We start from the raw sequence: 22610 nt of genomic DNA, 5'->3' as shown, positions 1-22610 counted from the left end.
TATTATCCACTTATATTTTCCCTGTGTGGACTGTAAGACTTATATTGAGGGCTGTGAATCTAATTATAAAGTTACCATTTCTATAATGCTTTAATGTTTAATGCTTGCAACAAGCTTTACAAATACCTTATGCTTTACTGGTAACAGGCAGAAGTTAAGTGATTTGCCCAGGATCACTCAGCTAGTGAGTGTCTGAGGTTGGATTTGAACTCAGTTCTTCCTGGATCTCTCCACCTCCCTGCCTCTGTTAAGAAGGTCACGTAACAGCCCAGGACTTGATGAAATCTGCACAAAGTTACTAACAAATAGGATCACCCCTGTAAGCTGAGACCCATCCCCTTTCATTGAGGCACTTGACCAGTCACAGGATGTGAAGATAGTAAATACATTTGCCAAGCACATGCCTCCTTGTTTATGCCTCTCTTGGGGAGTGATAATCGGAAGGTTGCCAAACATCTTGCATGACTTTAATATATGCATGGGATATATACTTTGCTGGAGGGCAACCCCAAAGACTGCATTTTATTACAAAAATTGAATACTTTTTGATAATCAAAACAAATACTATGAGTTTTTTCATTCTCTCTACCCTTAGATCAGTTGAATATGATGTGCTGGGGAAAAGCAGCAAAGCCTGTCCATCCACTGACCAATTAATTGAGTGGCTTTACTCAAATATGGAGCACTCTTTGGATATTTACAATTGTGTTATTAAATCTGAATAACTGAGAACAGACATCTTCACTTTTCCCTTTCAAGAACTGGATGCATTTTTTTCCCCCTTGTGTTGGGTTGTTTTCTAATAGTTAACTAAAATGTATCATTAAGGAAACAATTAAAAAAAACAACACTCACTCCTCCACATATACTTGGAAGAAAATAGTGGGTTTTTTTTTTTAATAGCACACTGATCCACAGACCATTTTGTCTTTTTCCCCCTGAAAAATGAGTCATGGGAACCCTTTTTATTTTCTTTACCTCTTCTAGTATATCCAGGTGAGCTATGAGCAAAAAATATTCTAAGAGCCACGAACTTAAGAGTGTCAAATCTATTCAGAGTATAAAACAAAAGTGGTATCATGTAGTGCTAGATTTTTATTACACAAACTCTCCGTCATTGGAAGTCTCTCTTTAGTTTACATCATTTTACAGACAGAAATTTTAAAATTTATTTTCTGAAATGGTTTGAAAATAGGTCTTTTTGCTTTAGTATATAGAGGTCCTGCCTTGGAACCATAAGATATGAATCAAATTCTCTCTGATATATATATATTATATATGGTGCTTTACGGTTTGCAGAGCATTATGCTCATTGAATCATTTAAGTTTATCAGCATTTCAGAGGTGAATGCTACCAGATCATTTTCTTCATTTAGAGATGTGGAAATGTTTCAGAATGATAAAGTGATATATCCATTGTTACACTGCCCATGTCTAAGGCAGAATTTGAACCTAGGTCTTCCTGACTCCAAGCCTGGGACTTTATCCATGAGACCACGTGACTTCCTCCCAGGTGGCATGGCACATTTTTCTCAATGTCATTCTAAGCCCTTCAGGGCTGCATCAGGGGAGAGAGTTTGCACTCAATAAATATTCAGGAGAAATGAAAATAAAAACATTTAATATGTTAAAAAGAATGCTCGGGGTGATGCACTGGATAGAGCACCAGTCCTGGAGTCAGGAGGATCTGAGCTCAAATCTGGCCTCAGATACTCAATAATTACCTATAATTGACCTTGGGCAAGCCACTTAACCCCATTGCTTTGCAAAAAACCCCAAAAAACTAAAAAAAAAAAAGAATGCTTAGATGCTTGAAGAAAATTGCTACTCATTTTTGCCTATTATATATTAACTTACTTTTAACCTAAATTACTTATCTGAGAGTGTGTATGTGTGTGTGTGTGTGTGTGTGTGTGTGTGTGTGGTGTGTATTTTATGCCGACAAATCTTTGATATAAAATGTTAAGAAAAACCCTTAAGAAACAAATATTCATTAATAAAAAATACTTAGTCAACTACTTGGTGTTATATATATATATATATGCATACTAATATATACACATATATACATATACACATACATATATATATATATAATATATATATCTGATAGATACTTCAAAAAACTAAACTTGGGCTAACATGACAATAAATTTTGTTTTTTTTATATGTATATATTTAAGACATTACTTAATTTTCAGAGATTTTCATGAGTCAGTGCTTTGTTTTGGCCTCCCCTAATTACTCAATACTCTAAGCTAAAAGAACAGAGGTGAAATATTATTTCAGGTTGAGGCACTTAACAATAAAGAATTTTATACTCTATTCTTTTCCTATAAAAGTGGTTTCATAAAATATAAAAAAACCCTTTGTACTTTCTTGATAAAAATAAAGATTATGGTGGTATAATCTAATTTTTTATCTCAAAGGAAGATACAGATATCACTTTTTATATTAGCTTCTTTTATATTTCAATTAAGTTTACTAAGCTGAAAAACTACAAAAATGAGAAAAAGCTGTTAAAATTAGTGCAGATTAAGTGGTGACCATGATTGCAAAGGAAATGTATGTCCATGAAATGGCTTTTCTGTTTTGTTGCAAAAGTGATAAAAACACGAAAGTCAATAAAACTGTTAAAATAAGTCTCAGTAATTACCAAGATCAAAATCCAGTGGCTTTTTATTAAACATGAACTTTTGTTCTGCCTTCGACAATACGTAAATAGTGCTGACAATTGGTTTGTGAGCCACTTGCTACAATAAAACGTAATTGTATCATGAGAGAAAGGTGACAATCAGGAGATCATGAAAAAATTACATATTCTCACTGGTAGTTAATTAGCCATGCAAAACCTCCTCAAACAGATATTCTCTTCTATTAGGAATGATTACTATGCAGGCCTACAGATGTCAATACCACAGTCATTCAGATACTTCTTTCCCTCCTAATTGAAGGTTGTAAAGCTCCGGTGCCAAGGTTTTGCTTCCAAAGAGCTAATTTATGACTAGAAGGATATTTTATGTCTTCAGTTGCAGCAGCTACAAAACTCGGCAAATCAGAACCATCTGTGCACTGATACTCGACTCGCCATTCATCTCGCAGCCTATCAGTCACATTAGTTTGCATCCTGCATTCTTGGCTCATATACACTTGTGATGATCCAAAGTTCACAAGAAATATTAAAAATGAATGGCACCCTGACCCTGCCTTATTGCACATGCATCAGAGAAGAAACAGGTCTTTTGCATAAGAGTAGTTTCATTGAAGGAGCAGGTCTAATAGTTTGCTGCAGGTTCAGGAATCTTACTAATGGCATCAATCTTAGTCACTTTTTATTTTTTATTTTTCAAACCTGCTTAACCAAGCTTTCAAGACTAAAAAAAAAATAAGGGGAGACAGAGGGTAGGAGGTAGAATTATAAAAATAATGTCTGTTTTGTTTTTAATATGTCATTCTAGAAAAATCATCACACAACACTGCATACAAATAATCTAGTTGAATCCAAGAATATCATCACCTCAAAACTGGCCAAATTGTTGGAGGAAAACGGAGACAAGAACTAGTTTAAAGAACATGAATACTTAGATCAATAAAGGCAACTTAGGTTTTAATTTGATCATAGTGGGGCAGGTTTTTTCCTTCAAGTTAGAAATAATCCATAGGCCCTCCTTTGACTCGAGAAACTGGGTTTATCAAAACTACTTGTGGAAGTATTCTTCCTTAAAGAACTAACATCCTAGAATTTAGTCCAAATGAAGGGAAACAGGAATTAAATAAACCTAAATGACCAAGGAATTTTGGGGTCAGGCACATTTTGAGACAATTCAGCTTCCAATGGCACAAACGTTTCATAAAAATGTATCACCAACCTCCCAAGGATCACATTACTTACTTTTTGATCTCGGGTGGAAGCCCTTAAGTTCCTGGTATATTCAGCAGTAGAAAATTCCAGTAGCCCTTTGTGGAGTGTTCCACTTGATTCCAATCCATCCAACAGGATTTTCTTTAGCATTTCATACTTGGGCTTTTCATCGTATGCTAAACCATTGGCACATGCCAAAAACTGGGCAATTTCACCTGAAAAAGCATTTTTTAAAAGTGTCATTTCTTTCTATGAAAAATGTTCTTTCCTTTATAGCTTCAAATTCTTTTCACCAATCAGAAAATCCAAATGCCCAAAGACGAATGTTTTCCAGGGTCTCAAAAGTACTAAAATAAAGGGATCTATATATTAATGGAATGGGATATAGCAGAGATTTAAAGTAAAAATGACCTACTTTTTTAAGTTGCTTATGTATTATTCTCACAGAAAAAAGGAAATAACAACCTGGATTTGATGACTCATTTTTAAAAATATAAATATTGTAAATTGGCAATAAAGTCAATACTTTAGTAGTTAAGAAAAAAGTTAGTTTTAAAAAATATAATTCTTGTCTATTCAAGGATATTTGGCAGTAGACTGGCAGTATTTCTAGGGGAAAAGAATCTCAGCAGGTGTTAACTGAGGTTCCTACTTAGTGGCTCCAAGAGTACATTAAGGAATGGCCTTGTGTTCCAGGTTCTCATCCAGGTTTGACACCCTGAAGCTCTGTACACCTGAGGAGACCTGTCCATTCACCATATCATCTTCCTGACTAATGGAGCTGAAGCAAGGGAGGAGTTTCTCCCTTTTGTTTCTCAGCTGTGCACTCTTGCATGCATTGGTTCTGTATTGGGAAGTATCATAAAAAATGCAGAGGCAGATGTGAGGTGCCCTGAAAGTCAGCTGGTACCCATGAAATGAGGTGCAACCACAGCTGTGATTCAAGTGGACACACTATTTTTCATTCTTGTTTCAAAGGGTCAGAGTCTGAAATTTAGGGCATAAGATGCTTTAAGGAAATGCCTGGCACAGGAGCTTTTAAAAACTGGCATGAAAATAATTGATTGTGTGGTCCATTTTCAGTGGATCTCAGAAATGCATGGTTTTGTTTTTGTTTCATTTAATGATTATTTACACAACCATATGTACAAGGTGTCTCTTCATTTCCTACTTAGATATTTGCATTTTGTGCAAGAGGATTTGGGGAAGCTTCAGAGGTTGCAGCAAGGGGTTTCCTACCATCCTGCACATCTCCCACCATGCAGACAGAGGTGCTAGTAGTAGTGTGGGCATGACAGGATCCTTGGCACTCTCCCTTGATCCCTACCAGCAGAAATGGCAGCAGGGAGCTCCTGCATGCCAATTCCCCCATTACCCCTTATAACACACAGCTCAGGTTACTCCCTGGGAGCCTGTGGCTTAAATTAGTGTCTTTGCTCCCAATGCAATTGCATCAAGAACTGTATGACTACAGACTTCACCACCCTGGCCACCAGGGCAACAGCTAGCTGCTGGCAAACAGTGCCAAAATGCATCATCCACTGGCCTTGGCACTTGAAAAATCAACATATTTCACATACTCCTCCCCAACTCTCTCACCCACTGGTCCAATTTTTCAGTGATGTGGCAACAGGGCAAAAGGTTTTCATTTTTGTTTTTTTTTTTCCCCCACTGAACAGTGTACTAGGTATGATGTTATCTGTCAACTCAAACTATATCAACATTCTGAGCTATTTTAACATCAGAGAGACAATCAAATAGCATTTGTTTAGAGATTAAAACTGTTCCTGCCTTCAAGGATCATGCATTCTAATGAAATGACAGAGTATTGTGGCCCAATGTCCCTGGTTTATTTGAGTAGGTAAGGAATTATGGTGGTCTGGGGATGTTTTATGGGATAAATTCTTCTGCTTGCTTGTGAGTCATTCCTCAGCAATGACCTTCCTTCTTCCTTTACTACTATCACTACCTGTTATTTCCAACTAGGATTTCTCTCTTTCCCTGCTCCACTAGAGAATTATATTTGATTCTTGCATAGAACCTTTATGAGGTTTTCTGAGGATTTTTACTGTTAGGAAAAAGAGCTAATGCTCAACTCCTTTTCCCCCTTAGGAAAAAGAGCTAATGCTCAACTCCTTTTCCCCCCTTCCACTTAGACCCTGCAAGAAAAACAGTCAAACATAAGAGAGGAAGGTCTCTTTTTCTATAAGAATTGAAAATATTCCTATTTCTTAAGGGGGGGGAGTCAGTTGATCCTAGACATTCCATTTAAAAAACAAATTCTGGGATAAAGAACTGCCAGCTGGATGTCCACACCTAGATGTACTTTTGTAGACAACTCAAACTCAACATGTCAAAACAGACATTACTGTATTTTCCTCAAACTCATCCCTTTTCTTGACTACATCACCCATTTGCCAAAGACTGCAGTCTCAGACTCACCCTTGACTTTTTTCTCTCCATTATTCCCATCTCCAATCAGATGCCACATGTCCTGTATCTGTCTCCTCCACTCAGTCTCTGTTCTCCCTCTTATGAAGTTCAAGATTCTCATTACATCTCACCTGGACTATTTTTAACGGTCTCCTAACTGGTCTCTTATGCTAATCATGTCCCACTCCAATTCATCCTCCATATAAATGTGGAACTGAGCTTCCTAAAACACACCTCACCTTGTGAGCCAAATATCAACACCATCTTATTGCTTCTAGGATGAAATACAAACCCTCAGGTGTTTGAAACCCACCACTTCACAATAAGGCTCCACTGACCTTTCCAGTTTTATTTCCATTACTCCTTCTCATTCACTTTCTTTTCTAATCAAACTGTTCCCCATAAATGACATTTCATTTCCTGTCAAAGGGCCTTCTCCAAGTAGTCCTATATGCATGGAATGGCCTTCGTCCTCACCCTGCTCTTCCTCATTTAATTCTAAGCACAATTCAGACTGGCACTCTTACATGAAGCTTTAACCCCCTCCCCCCAGTTATTAGTAATGTCTCCCTATTTAAATTTGTTATATTCCCTTGGTTTTTGACAGGGGATTTTTTTTTGTGGGTGGAGGGAAATGGGGTTTTGTATCCCCTCTATTGCAGGTATTAGTTGTAAATGTTGACTTGAATAAGGACAGGATATCTGGAATGGAAATGAAAAGATGGGACAGGACTGGGAGGATAACAAGACCAATGTCTGGGTACCTCGGTGGGGGGGGGGGAATGTAAAGAAATGTTTGCTTTTCTCTTCTTCCATATGCTTTCTTCTCATCACCTCTGATCCAGCCATGGGCAGACTTTAACCACAACCTATCCTAAAGTCAAAACAAACAAACAAACAAACAAAACACATTGGTTTGGGGGCAATCTTCGGAAGCAGCAGCAAGGAGAGCAGGAGGATTACTATTATCACCAGATGTCTTCTTGTCCAACCTGGAATGACCATAATACGCCTCTCCTGAGCCTAAGTCTTGGACAGCCCCTGTCACAACCCAGAAACTGCTGATAGAATGTGATAAAACAGGAGTTATGTACACCCAGCAATGCCTTTTGAACATATCCTCATCCTTACTGGACCAATACAATACCCTTAATTTTTTTCTTGGAGCATTAAAAATTAATTACTGATATTCCCTCATCACGATCAATTGCTTTCCAATCAGTACTCTCTTTTTCCCCTTCCCCTCCATACTAAGCACCCCCTCTTCTCCACCTCCTTTCCTGGTGGTGGCCTTCTAAAATACCTTCTATGTACACAGTATAGATCCTTTACGTATGGAATGGTTTGCATATCCTCTCCCCTATTTAAATGTAAGCATTGCCTTTGAGGGCAAGAACTGTGTATCTGCCTTTGCTGGCTGAGAACTTTCAGCCACAGTGTCTAGCAAATGGTAAACCCATAATGAATGTTGTTGACAGGTTTGCTAACAACAATCAGGTCCTTTGTGGCAAGAAGGGAAGAAGAAAGGAAAATTCCAAGAGGTGGTTTCTGAGAAGAAGAACTCTTGGGACCACCCCACTGGGCAGCTGTTCCTATGGGATGGAAAGATTCTTCCAGGGTCTTGGGTTTTAGAAAGGGAAACATTAAAAAGTTAGATGAGAGAAAATAGCCACCTAACTCCCAAAGAATGAGTGACTACTGACAATCTGAAGGTTACGCCATTCTGATGTGAAACATTTTAAAGAAAGTTTTACATCCCAGAAGAGGTTATTTAGTTTTAGAATAAAATAGAGAGAATATTAATAGAGGATGATCTTTCCTTGACACTTAAGAATTCTGTTTGAATATCATTGTCTATTATTTTAAGAAGTCTCACTTTTTTAAACATTGTTTCTTTCAAGTGGAAGTACTATAACAGAACCTACCTGCTCAAGTTATCAAAAGGCTCAAATGAGCTAATGAATATAAAATGCTTTGCAAATTTTAAAATGCAATAAAAATAAAAACTATTAACATGACTGTTGTACATTTTAATATATTTTAAACTCAAACCCTAAGCTTCCATTTTTATGCCATTAGCAGCCAGTGTCCTTCACATAAACTATTCCCCAATTTAAGATTAAAGTGTCTATTTTGCTTTTTGATTCTGATCTATGATTTTATTGGTAGGCAGAACTTTGAATGAGGAAACTCGCTCTGCCAATGTAAATCTATCACAGTTCTGTACTAGAGAGTTGCATGAGGAGCTTAAAGGGTAAGGGATTTTTTGCACAGTCACTCTTTGTTGGAGGAGGGATTTGAACCCAAGTCTTCTTAACTTCGAGATCAGATACCTATCTGCTACACATGCTCCTTTCTCTCCGTCATGGTAAAGTTACTTAGTTTTGACAGTAGAAATGGAATATTTAATCAATAAATAAGATAATTGTTGGGACCCAAGAAAGACATTATTTAAGTTTCCCTTTAGGAGTCCTGTTGTGGTTCAAAATGATTTCTAATAGTTCCTATAATATTAAGAGCATCAGTCTTCACCAACATGGAAGCATTCTTTTTGCTTAATTGCAAAAAAATCTTTGTATGGTACAATGTGGCTGGCCATTAAAATAAAACAAAACTGCATTTGAAATTTAGGGGTATATCACTTTAATTCAAATCTTTATTACTTTTTATGGGCAAGACCTTCTTATACTAGATACTGGACTACAAAGATGAAATTAGGACAAAATCTCTGCTCTTATGGACCTTAAATGCCATGTAAGAAATGAATACATAAATGTTGTCATCCTGGCTTTTTTTCATGATATTTTAACCTAAGAATAATTTTTAATTTATTTTTTTAAAATCAGCCTTTCACTTCTAGCTCTCTCCACGAAAAAAAAAATGAAAATTGTTGTTGTAATGTGCCAAGGACTCAGTGATTTAAAATGAACTCATGCATACACATCCTATTTGAGACATCTTCCCCAATTAGAATATAAATTCTTTGAGGACAGGAACTGTCTTTCTATGTATCCCTATTCTTTCAGTGTTTAACATTCAGTGAAAACAATAAATACTTGTTAAATGACTGACTAGCAGAGGTTGTTGAAGTTTAGGAGTTGATGAAGTTAAATTCCCTCACTAAAAACAGCTTGTTCAAAATTGGTGGAGACATTTGGTGTCACCTTTATCTCGTAGGGACTCATTAGGCAGTTTGGGTGGTGAAATGGATGAGTGCTGGCCTTGGAATCAGGAATCCTGGATACTTATTTATTGACCCTGGGCAAATCAAATGAACTTTTCTCAATCTCAGTTTCCTCATTTGTAAAATGAGAATAATAAGAGCACATACCACACAGGGTTTTCATGAAGAACAAATGAGATGCATTAAGTCATTTCAATTGGATCCAACTCTTCATGACCCTAGTTGGGGTTTTCCAAGCAAAGATACTGGAGTGGTTGCCATTTTCTTCTCAAGTTCATTTTATAGATGCAAAAACTGAGGCAAACAGGGCAGTGACTTGCCCAGGACCACACAGCTAACTAGTGTTTGAAATCAAATTTGAACTTGGGAAAATGAATCTTCTTGACTCCAGGCCCCAACAACTATATTTACTGTGCATTAGTATTTCTCAAATGAAATAACACTGCAAATAAATCATTTTACAAACCTCCTCCAGCTCATTTTACAAAGAACTAAGGCCAAATAGGGTTAAATGACTTGACCTGGATCATACAGTATGTGTCTGACACATACTGGATCTGAACTCAAGAAGAAAAGTCTTCCTGATTTTAAGACCAATGATCTATCACAATATCATGAAGCTGCCCTTAAAATATTACGTAAATGCTAGCTATTCTAGGATTAGAGATTTCAACCTCAAAGAGATCTTAGACTGGCCATGTAGTCCCAACCCTTTTGTTGGACTTTATGAAGCACTGATGGTTAAATTAGTTAAGTGACTTGCACTATCATATAGGAAGAAAAGAACAGTAGAATTATCTCAATCCAAAAGGCATGCTGTGTGTGCATACATACATGTGAGCATATGTGTGTGTATGTAAATGATGAGATAGATCAACAGTGGTTAACTGAACTTTTCAACTCTTGGATACAAGTCATGGTGGCTAAAAGTTTCTGCTACCTGTTCACTTATTTGCTGTATTTAGTCTTTCATTAAGCACCACTGTCACTATACTTAATAGCAAGCAGGCATCTTTTGCTGGAATAGTAGTTTCTGTGACTTTTTCTTCTGGTGTCCATCAAAATATTTTTTTATATTACACATGAGTAACGAAAAATAAGTGTGCCAACATGTGCACCTGAAATGAGGTCTACCTGGTTGTTATGCCCTTGCAGAGTCTCAAAATATTAGCCCCAAAAGAATAACTAATTAGAAGAGTAATTCTACTACTAGAAATCTGCTTATTTTCTCCTCTAGACTCAGTCTTTAGTCATAAATTATCAAAATCTTTATTTTATTCAGCCCAGATAGCCACCTGTCCATGATGAATTTTCTTTTTCTTTTTGGGGGTGTGTAAGGATGGTAGAGTGGAGGGGGAGAGGATAGTGAGATAGGGAGATGGGCAAAGGCGGTGAGCCATAAAATGTACAATAGAGGCAATAATTAGACTTACGGCAGCTGTTTCCAGAAGTATTCCACTTCATCACTGAATTGGGGAGCTCATCCAGAAGACTAAAACAGAGCACAAGACACATTTAATTTGTTTTATAGCAGGTGATTCATTTGAAAAATTAACCAACAATAAAATTCAGCTTTTGTGGGGAAAGGAATCTCCAAGATAGCTAACTATTGGCACCTTTACCCTGATCATATTCCCCTGGGGGGGTGAGGGGGGAAGGAAAGGTCAAAATTCCTCCTGACCAGCCCTAATTTTTTTTTTTAGGTTTTTGCAAGGCAAATGGGGTTAAGTGGTTAAGTGGCTTGCCCAAGGCCACACAGCTAGGTAATTATTGTCTGAGACCGAATTTGAACCCAGGTACTCCTGACTCCAAGGCTGGTGCTTTATCCACTACGCCACCTAGCTGCCCTTTTTTTTTTTTTTTTTAGGTTCAGCCCTAATTTTTAACTAGAGTTTGGACACTGTAGAATGAAAAGCAGAAAGCTCTGATTATAAAAAGTCCATCTGAATGGAATGTTTAAGTTAACTTTGGGGATGAAATCTGTCATAATTATTCTCCATAGAAACATTTTAAGGGAAAACTGAATTAAATTTCAGTGTTTTGCCCTTTTAAAATAATAATGATAGTTCATTTATATGATACTTCAAGATTTGCAAAATTTCTTATGTACTACTAGTATTTCAATTGATCTAAAACATAAAAATGGGGGGATTAAAATTTTAGGATATTTGAAATTATTTTTTAAACCTTTTTACTTTAAGCAGTTCCATTTGAAAATTTCAAATCACACTGATACTTTGTCTTCTTAATAAGAAATGGCTTTTTGACTAAGCTATAATAAGCAGATTGCAAAGGTCTAAAAACAATGATACTTTCTTCCCCCTCTGGGTTTTCATCTGTATCTTGGGCATTAGGCTGGACATAAACAGCTTCTTCTATTTCACTCAGCTGTGTGCACTACAAATACTGAAAATGCAACTTAACATTCTTGTGGTACGCACTTCACGGCAAAAACCCAGACATATGCAAAACCACGACAACAAACACATCGTGTGCTCATTTCAATTTGTAATGTCACCGTGGCCTAGGAAAATAAGCGGCATAAAGGAAGAGTTTACAAACACACCCAAATGAGGATATTCAGCGTTATAGCTCCCCACAGTAAACATAACTGGGACAGATTGTGTATAGATGTGTGTGTATACACATATTCTATATATGCAAGGCTTCTATTGTCATGCAGAATAACAGAAAATACAACAAATTAGTCAAAGATCCAAGATGTGGTGGTTGGGGCAGTAAGAACCTATGCTGGTTCACATTGATGAGGTTAACACCAGACTACAGAGAGACTAATGGGAAAAAAAAGTTAACAGTATTTGGTAGTATTTTATTAAAATAAACTATATCTATTAATTCTAATTATTCTAACAATATTCTATGTCCCTGAGAGCATTTTTCTCACTCAGCAATATGGGGTGCAATACTTGCATTTCTTGATTCTGGCTGGATGAGAGAAATGCATGTAAACATCTGTCTTTCAGAGGACTTATGTGGCTCATGTTCTGAAGGCTGCCAGGTGTCCAAGGGTTAATTTGGACACATGGATCACTGAAGAGCATGGATGATTGATGGAACATTGAATTGTGGCTATATGTTGGTTTGGGGTGGGGGGGAACAAAAAAGGCCATGGAAATCCAAACTTCCAAAGGAGAAATATTAAAGATAACATATGTCAACATTTACAAATGTAGTCTGTATTATCCAGAGTCTGCAGGCTAACCTTTCTCTCGGCAGAGAGCTGATGCCACACAATTTGCAGATTGATTTCTGTGGATCAGTTATCCCCATTGTGCACTTCTGTTGTGACTTGCCCTACTTAAAAACTGTGCTGCCTTTTCCAATTGTGATATTACATCCATGGACAACTACTGCCAAGCATATCTTGGTCTATAATAAAAAAAAAACTGGTTACTTTGTCCTATGGATAACTGATTTTTTTCAAATCTGATCAACAAAATTATACAATGTAACTTCAAGAGTATTTTGCTACCCCAAAGGAGGATCTAGAGAAATGGGACAAATCCAGTAACAGAATTATTCGGAATTTGATTGACAAATCCTCATATTAATGAATGAACAAAGCCTCAACTATTTTTCTAGTTACTCTGGAGAAAATGGAAAAGCAGGAATGTGCTGGGTTCTTATTCTGACTTAATTCTCAGAATATTCTAATACAGATTCTGGTTGATAAAAAGTTGAATTTGAAATTCTAATCAAGCTTATGTGGCTATATAAGATCATCTGTCTCTTATGTATAACTTTAAACAATAGGTTTTTCTATATAAGAAAATACATTGCTTCTACGTCATAAGAACATGACAGACATTCTCCGTTGAAAAACAGTAATTGTTCACTTTGTGCCCACATTGACACTAGTGCTTAGAACAGTTAATGTCACCTATAGCCAATTCTCAATACTCATTTAAATGTGTATATACTAATAGGAAGATGTTTATTCCTTGAAAAAAAAATAACATCTAGAATCTCAGCTTTGGAAATCCCTAAAAGAACAAATAAACCATTTTATATATCTTACTATAGAGCTCATCAGCATGTATATTTATGGGTGGCTTCTCAGAGTTTACATCTTCCCAGGGCTTCTTACAATATTTTTTTAATTAAAGAAATTTGCTTTAGCTTTCATGTAGGGTGAAAGGCGATCTTCGCCAGGATGTCGGATCTCTTTGATGTTTCCTTTCAGACCTGTTTTTGTAAATGATAGAATACTTAAAAGTGTGTACTTTGCTTTAGCAGTCTGGACGGCCACGGGGTCTTCCAGGTTCTGCTGCCAGGGCAGATTCCCACAGAGCCATTGCAGCATGCAGTAGCCGAGGATTTCAAGGTCGCCTCTTCTAGATGGGGCTAAGGAGTAAGCATCAAGAGAGAGAGAACGATGAAGGATAAGGACTTCTTGAAAAATAGGAAGGGCTTTGACTGAACTACTGTGGATGAAATATGAAAAAGCCAAATGGGCAAAAGTGTTTTGTTTGTTCAGCTGGAGCCAAACCCCAGAGCCCGGGCTCTTGGCCCCGGGCCACAGACAGGCAAAGACTTGTTGCTGTTGAAAGTAAGGGTCAGTCTCCTCACCTCCTCCAGCTTCATCCTTCCTTAGTCTGGCCTGTCACATGAACTTGATCCCCATGGCCTCTGACATGATCCAGACAGCCCATAACCCAGCACCAACACTTTCTCAAAGAGCCAAGCAGTAAAACAAAGAAATAAATGTCTGCAACTAAATTACTAACACATGTTCCAGGAAGTCCATGGGGTCTGCATTGGTCATGCAGAGACCCTCTGAGTGCAGACTAAACATTGATGGCCTTTCCTTTACTGCTACACAAGCAGCAGTGGAAGCTGGAGAAGGAAAGGCAAAACTGCCATCTAGTGTACAGCTGAGAACCCTGGTCGCATCTGAATCTTTTTCCAAACACTTGCCTGGACCTAAGCGGCAATGGAGGCACAGATTGGGGAGCAAGCCTCTGAGCTCCTGTCAGCTTTGTGTCTGGGTAAGAGAGGGGTACTGGGGAGGGAGGGAGAAGGAACAAGGGCCACCAAGTACTTCCTGATGTGACAAATCACAGCTATAACCTATGGAGTTTTGAAATTGAGTTTGTTTTTCCTAAAAAGAAACAAACAAAAGACACCTTATTACAAAAAGAAATGGTTATTTCTAGGCTACTGTAAGCTACCGGTAGAATAGATTTGACAAAATTATACATGTGACTTCAAGAGTATTCTGCTACCTCAAAAGGGAATGACACAATTGAGAGAAATGGGACAAATCCAGTAACAAAATTATTTGGAATTTGATTGACAAGTCCTCGTATTAATGGATGAACAAGTCCTCAAGATTGTCAACTATTTTTTTAGTTATTCTGGTCGGTTTAAACAATGGGCTACTATTTAAAGCTGTATATCTACAAGAATGAATCTGAGCAGGAACATGTAAGCTTAGAGAGCTGTACATAATACAATGAATTAAACTTGCTGTAAACAGGTATCATATTTTATGGGGTTTCATTAAATAAATTCTGAAAAGTCACTTAGCAAACTTATTTTTTAATTTAAAAAGTCATCTACTAAGAGCAATGGTGCCAACACATCATAACTGTTTCTTGTTACCATACATAAGTTATCATAAAAGCAAAAGACAAGATTAGCTCTTACACGTACTCTATCTTAACTGCTATTAGAGTATTGGATTATTAAAGGGCCTTCAATCTAACAGAATGCTACATGATCCCTCGGGTGTCATTTATTTTCTGCACCAGATTCAACAATGTCCTAATGCAAGACTTGGCTCTCATATTAAAATAAAAACACAATCTCTACCACTTGCTGTTCTGTAGTGATTTCTCCAGTAATAAATCTCCCATTAATAGTGGAATGGTTCCATTCATACAGATGTTTTCACAAAGCCTTTTTTCCATTATGACCATTCCAGATTACCACCACATAAACCAGTGTTTTTGATTTCAGATTCTCCAATTTTCACAAAATGATCTTCTGTAGTCTGTATGACACATATATGCAAGTAGCTCCTTAAAGAAGAAGTCAAAATGAAAATAAAATGGGCATCTTCTTTCCCCTCATTTTTATCCCTACTGAAGGAGTAATTGATATGACGCTATAAGTAACTGCAAGTCTTTTACATTTCTGAAACCAATTTTTCATAACTGATCTTCATCTGAAATAGCCTTTGGAGAGTTAACTTTTACTTCACTATTATCATTTCACTAGTTTGGCCTCATCTAATTAAAATGTTCTCATTCATATTTTCAATCTTTGGTCCATTTTCTGATCTCCTTCATCCATATACTAACATTACCTTCAGAGCTAGTGTTGTTTTTTATTATCATGGACACTGAATTTCAAAAGAAAAAAACAAAACCTTCATTTAAACAAAGAATACCTCACAGTCTCTATCACCAATGTAGAAGGAATTAATGAATCAGAATGCAGTTGCTATCTACTGATAAAGGTTAAAACTTAAAGGTAATGACTTTTTGTGTAGCTGAGACCCCAGACATTGTAATAATGATTATTTTTCTTCTTCCCTTCAAACTTTACATCTCAAGAGTAGTTAAAAGCTCAGAAATGCCTGAGAAAAGTATTCCTCTGCAGTCAAGAATTTTGCTGGCAAGAATATCATTCACAAAAGGTTGGTTTTAATCCTTGATAAATTTCAAGTAAAATATTCTTATTTATGACTTAATATCCCCATAGTGACAAGAACATATAGCTAATCTGAAAATGAATTATCACAGCTGAAATGCTCTAAAGTTTTCATTTTAAAAATACAGTTCTTTTTAAGAATTAAAAATGGTTCCACTGCTTTTTAGAAAGAGTTATACATTTCTCTTTCAAATATTTCTTACACATTGTGGGTATATACCATCTCTTACCCCTTAATGCTCTTTGGTTCACACTGCAATTTTCAAATTAAACTTTCACATACAATTATTAAGCAACTACTATGTGTAGAGTTCTGTGGTAGGTATAATGAGACATTAAGAGTAAATAATACACAATGCCTGAATTCAGTGGTCTCGTCTAACAGGAGAATAAGACCTTAAAAAATGCTTTTCCATAAAAATGCATCAATTTTTCAAGTTGAGATTATAAGTAATCAAATCACTTGTATAGTTTAATAATAGTTTAGTAAATCAAACAAAAAAAAAAATCTGAAGATCCAAACTTCAAATCTGTGGCATTCTCTCAGAGAAAAGTGGTAAATCTTCAATAATGAAGAAGATTTGCCTGTAGTTCCCCCTCAAAACAGGTGACACATCCCTCTTAGAATAAATTCTCTTTAAAACTGAGTTTATCATTTATATTTAGCCTGTTAATATGAAACCATTTAAGTTTGCAAACTTATGAGGTTCTCAAAGGTCTAGAGTCCAACTCTTTCAAATATCAGCACAAGTGACAAATAGTTCCTTAAAATATAATTATGTAATTCATAGTCACCTGTTGGCAGAGGGGGTAGGGACAGCTAGGTGGAACTCAGAGCACCAGTCTTGGAGTCAGGAGTACCTGACTTCAAATCTGGCCTCAGACACTTAATAATTACCTATATGATTCTAGGATGATTTGATGGAAATTGTACATTTCATACTCTATAAACTGAGTACATAACTATTCTTCTTAATGAAACCTTGTGCCCCAGGTTTACAGGGGGATGTTTTATTACTATTTTCATGCTATGCCAATTTATTGGCATAGCTATTTTTTGAGGGGATGGGGGGAATGGCACTCATATACACAAAATCAAAGACATAACTTCTATTAATTGGGTTTATGACTTTTAAAAATGGTACTTCTATTCAAGCATATGAAGATGGAAGCCTAGCAGAAAGAATACTGGCTTTAGATTCAGAGATAGACCTAACTCAAATTCTACCTAGGATAAATTTCAGTTTGGCTAAGTCACTTTAACCTCTGTAGGCCTTAGTTCTCCTGAGTAGTAAGATGACAGGAAGTCCTTTTTGCCTTAGATCTATGATCCTGTGAGATCCTGTCTGTCCAAAGATAAATGGACTCTGGACAAAGGACTTGGGCAGAGTGCCAGTATCTAAAACTCCAAGTGGGATCACCAATAAAAAGCCTTCCTAGGCCATAAGTTTCTTTCATTGAAGATTTACTTTTATAGAATCTCAGTGTAGGTAGGACTCCAGAGACTGAGTTGTCCAACTACTACCTGAAATAACTGTTTGCAGTATGTAAAGTCATGCCTTGAACTGCCATTATGCAATTAAATTATTTTAAGACATTAGTTCTAATTTTGGAAAACATGTGGTCAGTTCAGGCAAGTGAATTATTTAGAGTCATAATCACTACTATTTATCCTTAACTTTCTGAAGAGGACCAATGCCACCGGAAGATGATGTCTTGACTGGCACACATGAATCAGATTTAAGTGGGCCAGAGTTAGGGTAAATATCTCCACCCCATATTGGCTGAAGCCTGACTGGAGTATAGAGGGGAAGGATGCATGAGCATGCAGGTTGGTGGGTGTTCCTGTTATTTACCCTTCTCCTGTTCTTTTGCTTACATATGATTACAACACTATGACATATGAAAAATCACTTAACATATAGTATGAACTGAAAAATATCTACTTCAGTCAGTTAGGTAGGGCAGTGGATAGAGTGTTGTTCCTGGACACAGGAAGGCCTAGATTTAAATCCAGGGGAGAACACACATGCATTTGCTTGCTGTTTGACCTTGGGCAAATCCGTTAAGCTCTCTCTACCTCCGTTTTTTTTCACCTGTAAATTGGAGATCAGCACAGCTCCTGGCTTAAAGAGTTGTATGAGGTTCAAATGAGATAGACTTTATAAAGTGCTTAGCAGAGTGCCTGCGACATAGGTTCTATATAAATGAATTTTCATTCTCTTCCTAACTAAATGACTGTATATGAAAGAAAAGAGTAAGACAACCAATGCAAGGAAATCCTTCCCTAAGAGACAGAGGATGAACATGTGGAAAATCAAAAGAGCAAGGGATTTGTTTTTTTTCCCTGGGCAACCAATGGAAATCAGGGCTCCTGAAGTTGTATCTGTAATGCTGAAGAGGTGGGCATCTTGATGATGACTTCTGGGCTCTAGTTCTGGGTTTTCATTGGTGGTAACCTCCCCCTGGAGTGAATACTTACTTCCTTCTCCACTGAAAAAGAACTGAAATGCTGCAACTTATATTCTTAGAGGGGGAATATTTAATTCTTTATCAGAAGAGTAACATTTTGGTCTCACTTTCAGAAACTGTTGTAATATCCAGGAGAAGAATCATGATTTCTGAGTCAAAGACCTGCCTTTGACATATTCTGCCGGTGCAACTCTGGTTAAGCTACTTAACCTCTCTAAGAAGATATGTTGCATACTACAGTAGACAGTACATGAGATGCAGAGTCCAGAATTGAGTTTAAAATGAATTCAGCCCTTGGCTTACTTGCTCCTTCTCAACCATCATCATCTCTAGTATTTATACAGCACTTTTAAGTCTGGTAAAACCACAGTAAATATTAATTCATTTTATATTCAAAAAAATTAAAATATAGGGTACTATTACCTTCAGTGTACAGATGGGGGAACTGAGGTAGATAGCGCTTGCCCAGAGTAAAACAGCTATGTGAGTTTGTCAAGCTAGATCTGAACTCAAGGCTTGCTGATTCCAGGTCCGTGCTACCTCTAAAGTTTTGTTTCTTCATTTATAAAATGGAGACAATAACACACTTGCCTCAAAGGTTTGGGTTTTTTTTTGGGGGGGGTGAAGATCAAAGGAAAATTTATGTAAATTGTCTTGCAAATGATGTACAGGTAGTACTACTGGTAATATTAATAATAAATAGTATCCATCACAAAAATAATAGTGACTGTACCCCTAATTAAGGGGTTTGCTTTTACACAGGTTTATCTGATAATATGAATCTATTACCCAATCAAAGAGTTCTGTTTAGGAGTACAAAGAAATATGGTTAAGCTATATGCCAAGACTGAAAAGTCAACCCCAATGCCAAATTTGGGGGGGGGGGGGAAGAAGGGAAGACAGAGGGAAAGTGAAATTGTGTCTACAGCAAATGCTGTTACTTGGATGATGTATGGCACCATATTTTTTTTTATTAGAGCTGATATACAGACTATGGAAAACAGCCAATTTTATCTAAATATAGACATAACCACCCCCCCTTCTATGCTATTTGAGTAGCCTCTGTTTGAACTGAGTATGGTACCTCATTAAGAAATGGGTTAATTTTCTTGTCATTTGCCATTTAAGAAAACAAGCAGAGAGAGCATAAACCATGTCATTTTTCCAAGTTTTGAAATATATAAATACTTTTCAGTTTATTTCGCACACATTTTGTAAATCTGTGGGCTTTATCATGAGTGAAGGGAAGCCATGCAAGAAATAACACTTTTAAGATTTTGATTTCCTGCATATGCAGCAAGTGGCTAAAAACAATAACAATAATAATATTGTATGTAATATTTCCTTCTACCATAAAAAGGAAAATTATTCCAAAATTCCCTGCATACCAACATATTTATAAAAGAATGTAATTTAGTTAGCTTACAGTCTTCTTATGGTTATCAATGATGGCAAATTAAAATGGGTCTTACATACTCAATGCACAGGTCTGGAGTATTTAGAGAAGCTCAATATGTTAAGTGCAGTATATCTCCAGAGAAATTAGGTATTGACTGCATGCCTCAGTGAGTAGAAAATCTACAAAAATCTATACTATGTATTGATCTAAATATTACTTTTTAACACTACTAACAATGTAACAAATTTTAAAAAGGTTCATTTGACGCAGATATAATTCTTTGTAATTATCAAGCAACAAGCCTGAAATAGTGTATAGTTTGTATATCCTGTATTGCATAAAAAAATAAAAAAAGCACAAGAAAAAATTTCAGTCTAATGTTTTCTTCTAATTTTGTACTACTAAACAAAGCACTTAAGCTTCTCAAAAAAAACCTCTAGGTCACATTAAAGAATTGAATTTGGAATAATCCACAATTAAAAATATATACAAGATTTGCTTCAACAATATCATTTTTTTTTTGTCAGCAGTAGTCAAAGAAGTCTTTTTTAACTCAACTATGAGACACTGAGATGGAAAAGCTGATTGGCAAAAATCACTACTTACAAGCTACTTCTTTATAAAAACCCAATTATTTCAAACAAAAATAAGCTTTAGAGCTCCAGTTCCCAGATGATCATTACAAATAGCAAAAACTAGACACTCTAGTCAGACCACCAGAAATGGCCTACTCATAAGTTAATTCAAAATTGAAACTGGAATATTTCATTGGTTCTGACCAGAAATAGTAATATAAACATTTCTTAATTTTTATAGTCCCCAATTTGGGGACAATGTTGATGATGAACCAACTTTGACAGAGTAAGTATAGGGCTGAGGGAGTTTCTTGAGCCACGTAGATTTTATGTGACTTTCCTAGGGTAAAAAAGCTTCCTGCCTGAAGCATGATTTGAGCTTTCAGGTTCTAGCACTCTAAACAAGAAACCTCACTACTATTATTCAATCCATATACACAGAAATTTATGGATCTTTTTTTACTTGACATTTAGGCACAACTACAAGATAAGTCAATTAAATTCTGTAAAAAATTTATTTTTGATTCTGTTTGTTTTTATTTTTGTTTTTGTTTTGAGGCAATGGGGATTAAGTGACTTGCCCAGAAGTCACACAGTTTCAAGCGTCTGAGGCAATTATTATTGTTTCCTAAAATTCAATGTGACAAAACAAATTTCTTTAATTTAATTCAGTGCAAATCAAAAATGTAAGTTTACTATTTCTATTAGCTGGGTACATATTTTGCTATAACAATTAGTTAATAAATAATAATAATATTAGCTAATATATAAATAGCACTTTATATTTTTATACTGCTTGACCTTCACAAAAATGCTATAAGATAGGTTCTACAGTATCTTAAATTTTCCAATTATGACACTGAGACTAAGAAATTAAGTGATTTCTTCAGGGCCACACAGCTGTTCAATATATGAGGCAGAGTTCCAATGTGATCTATCTAATATGCCATCCAACTCCACCAAAAGAAATGAAAACAATTGGTGGTGTTCTCTACAAAGCTGGTGTCTACCAACCATATGATATAAAAAAATCTTCATTGAATTTCTGATTTTATTGAATCCTATCAGTTTGTAGTAAAATCAAGGAATCAGGACAACTAAGCCATTAAAGTAGAAGGGCAAAAACTTTTCTCAGTAATTCTAAAAGGGTGTGTGTTTGTTTTTCTTCTATTCAGAAGATAGCTGTAGGTAGTGGATAAAATCAGTGAGAACTTAGATCTGAGGGCTAGTATTTCCAAACTGATCTGGTTGTGGAGTATACTGATAGAAGGAAGGGCACGAGAGCCTGAAGACCCTTCCTGGAAGAAAACATCATCAGCAGGGGCTGCCTAAGGAATTAAGCCCAGAATACAAAAAAATTCTGGGTGATGACATAAGTTCAGAAACAGAACTTTCTGAACCCTTCCATATTGTCTCCAGCATGCTTGTATGAGCAGAAGTCATAGTCTTACGGAAAACGTGCACAAAATATATAAAAGGAAAATGGAGGAAGAAAGCATATTACACCTACACTATGTGTAACATATGGATTCATTAAAGTTCTGTAAATCTCAAATCCTATTTTAAATGGACTAATGAAGCTTTCTACTTTGAATCTGATGGTGAATCCTTTTGCAAATTATCTTTCCAATAAGTACTGATTTTCTATATGTTGTTTGCTTAAAGCAAATTCTATCCATGGGTTAAGCCTAATAAAGAAGGAAATAAATTAGGAATTTGATCAGTTCATGAAGTAAATGGTGATTCTGTAAAGTAAATGGCAAATGAAGAACTAAATGCAAAAATCTATTTGTCAAAACATTATTTTCCAGAAAAAAACAATGGTCCCAAAAGATTAATGGGTAATGAAATAAAAAATAACAACTACCCCCTTTCTTATAAAAGTGAGCCCATTCAGGTTATAATTCCATGCATTAGAAGAAAAGAATAATACAATTAGAGCCAGTGCAGTCTAAACCTAGGCCCATCCAACAGAGAGTGTTTCCAAAGTGGCAGCTTCAGAGATGG

At 36.2% G+C, this 22610-nt stretch overlaps 1 protein-coding gene across 1 annotated transcript in view; it reads right to left on the bottom strand.

The window, feature by feature from the left end:
* Nucleotides 1-22610, bottom strand: part of VRK2 (VRK serine/threonine kinase 2) — a 101681-nt gene that overhangs the window by 19646 nt on the left and 59425 nt on the right. Inside the window, exons 9-11 of the mRNA XM_074206630.1 lie at nucleotides 13724-13844; nucleotides 10913-10971; nucleotides 3893-4077 (exon numbers count right to left, since the gene is read on the bottom strand). Coding sequence (XP_074062731.1) covers nucleotides 3893-4077; nucleotides 10913-10971; nucleotides 13724-13844 — 365 coding nt within the window. The remainder of the gene's footprint in view (nucleotides 1-3892; nucleotides 4078-10912; nucleotides 10972-13723; nucleotides 13845-22610) is intronic.

The sequence above is a fragment of the Macrotis lagotis genome, chromosome 1, assembly GCF_037893015.1.
Source record: "Macrotis lagotis isolate mMagLag1 chromosome 1, bilby.v1.9.chrom.fasta, whole genome shotgun sequence".
NCBI classification, from domain to species: domain Eukaryota; kingdom Metazoa; phylum Chordata; class Mammalia; order Peramelemorphia; family Peramelidae; genus Macrotis; species Macrotis lagotis.
This window is presented reverse-complemented; position numbering and strand designations above follow the sequence as displayed.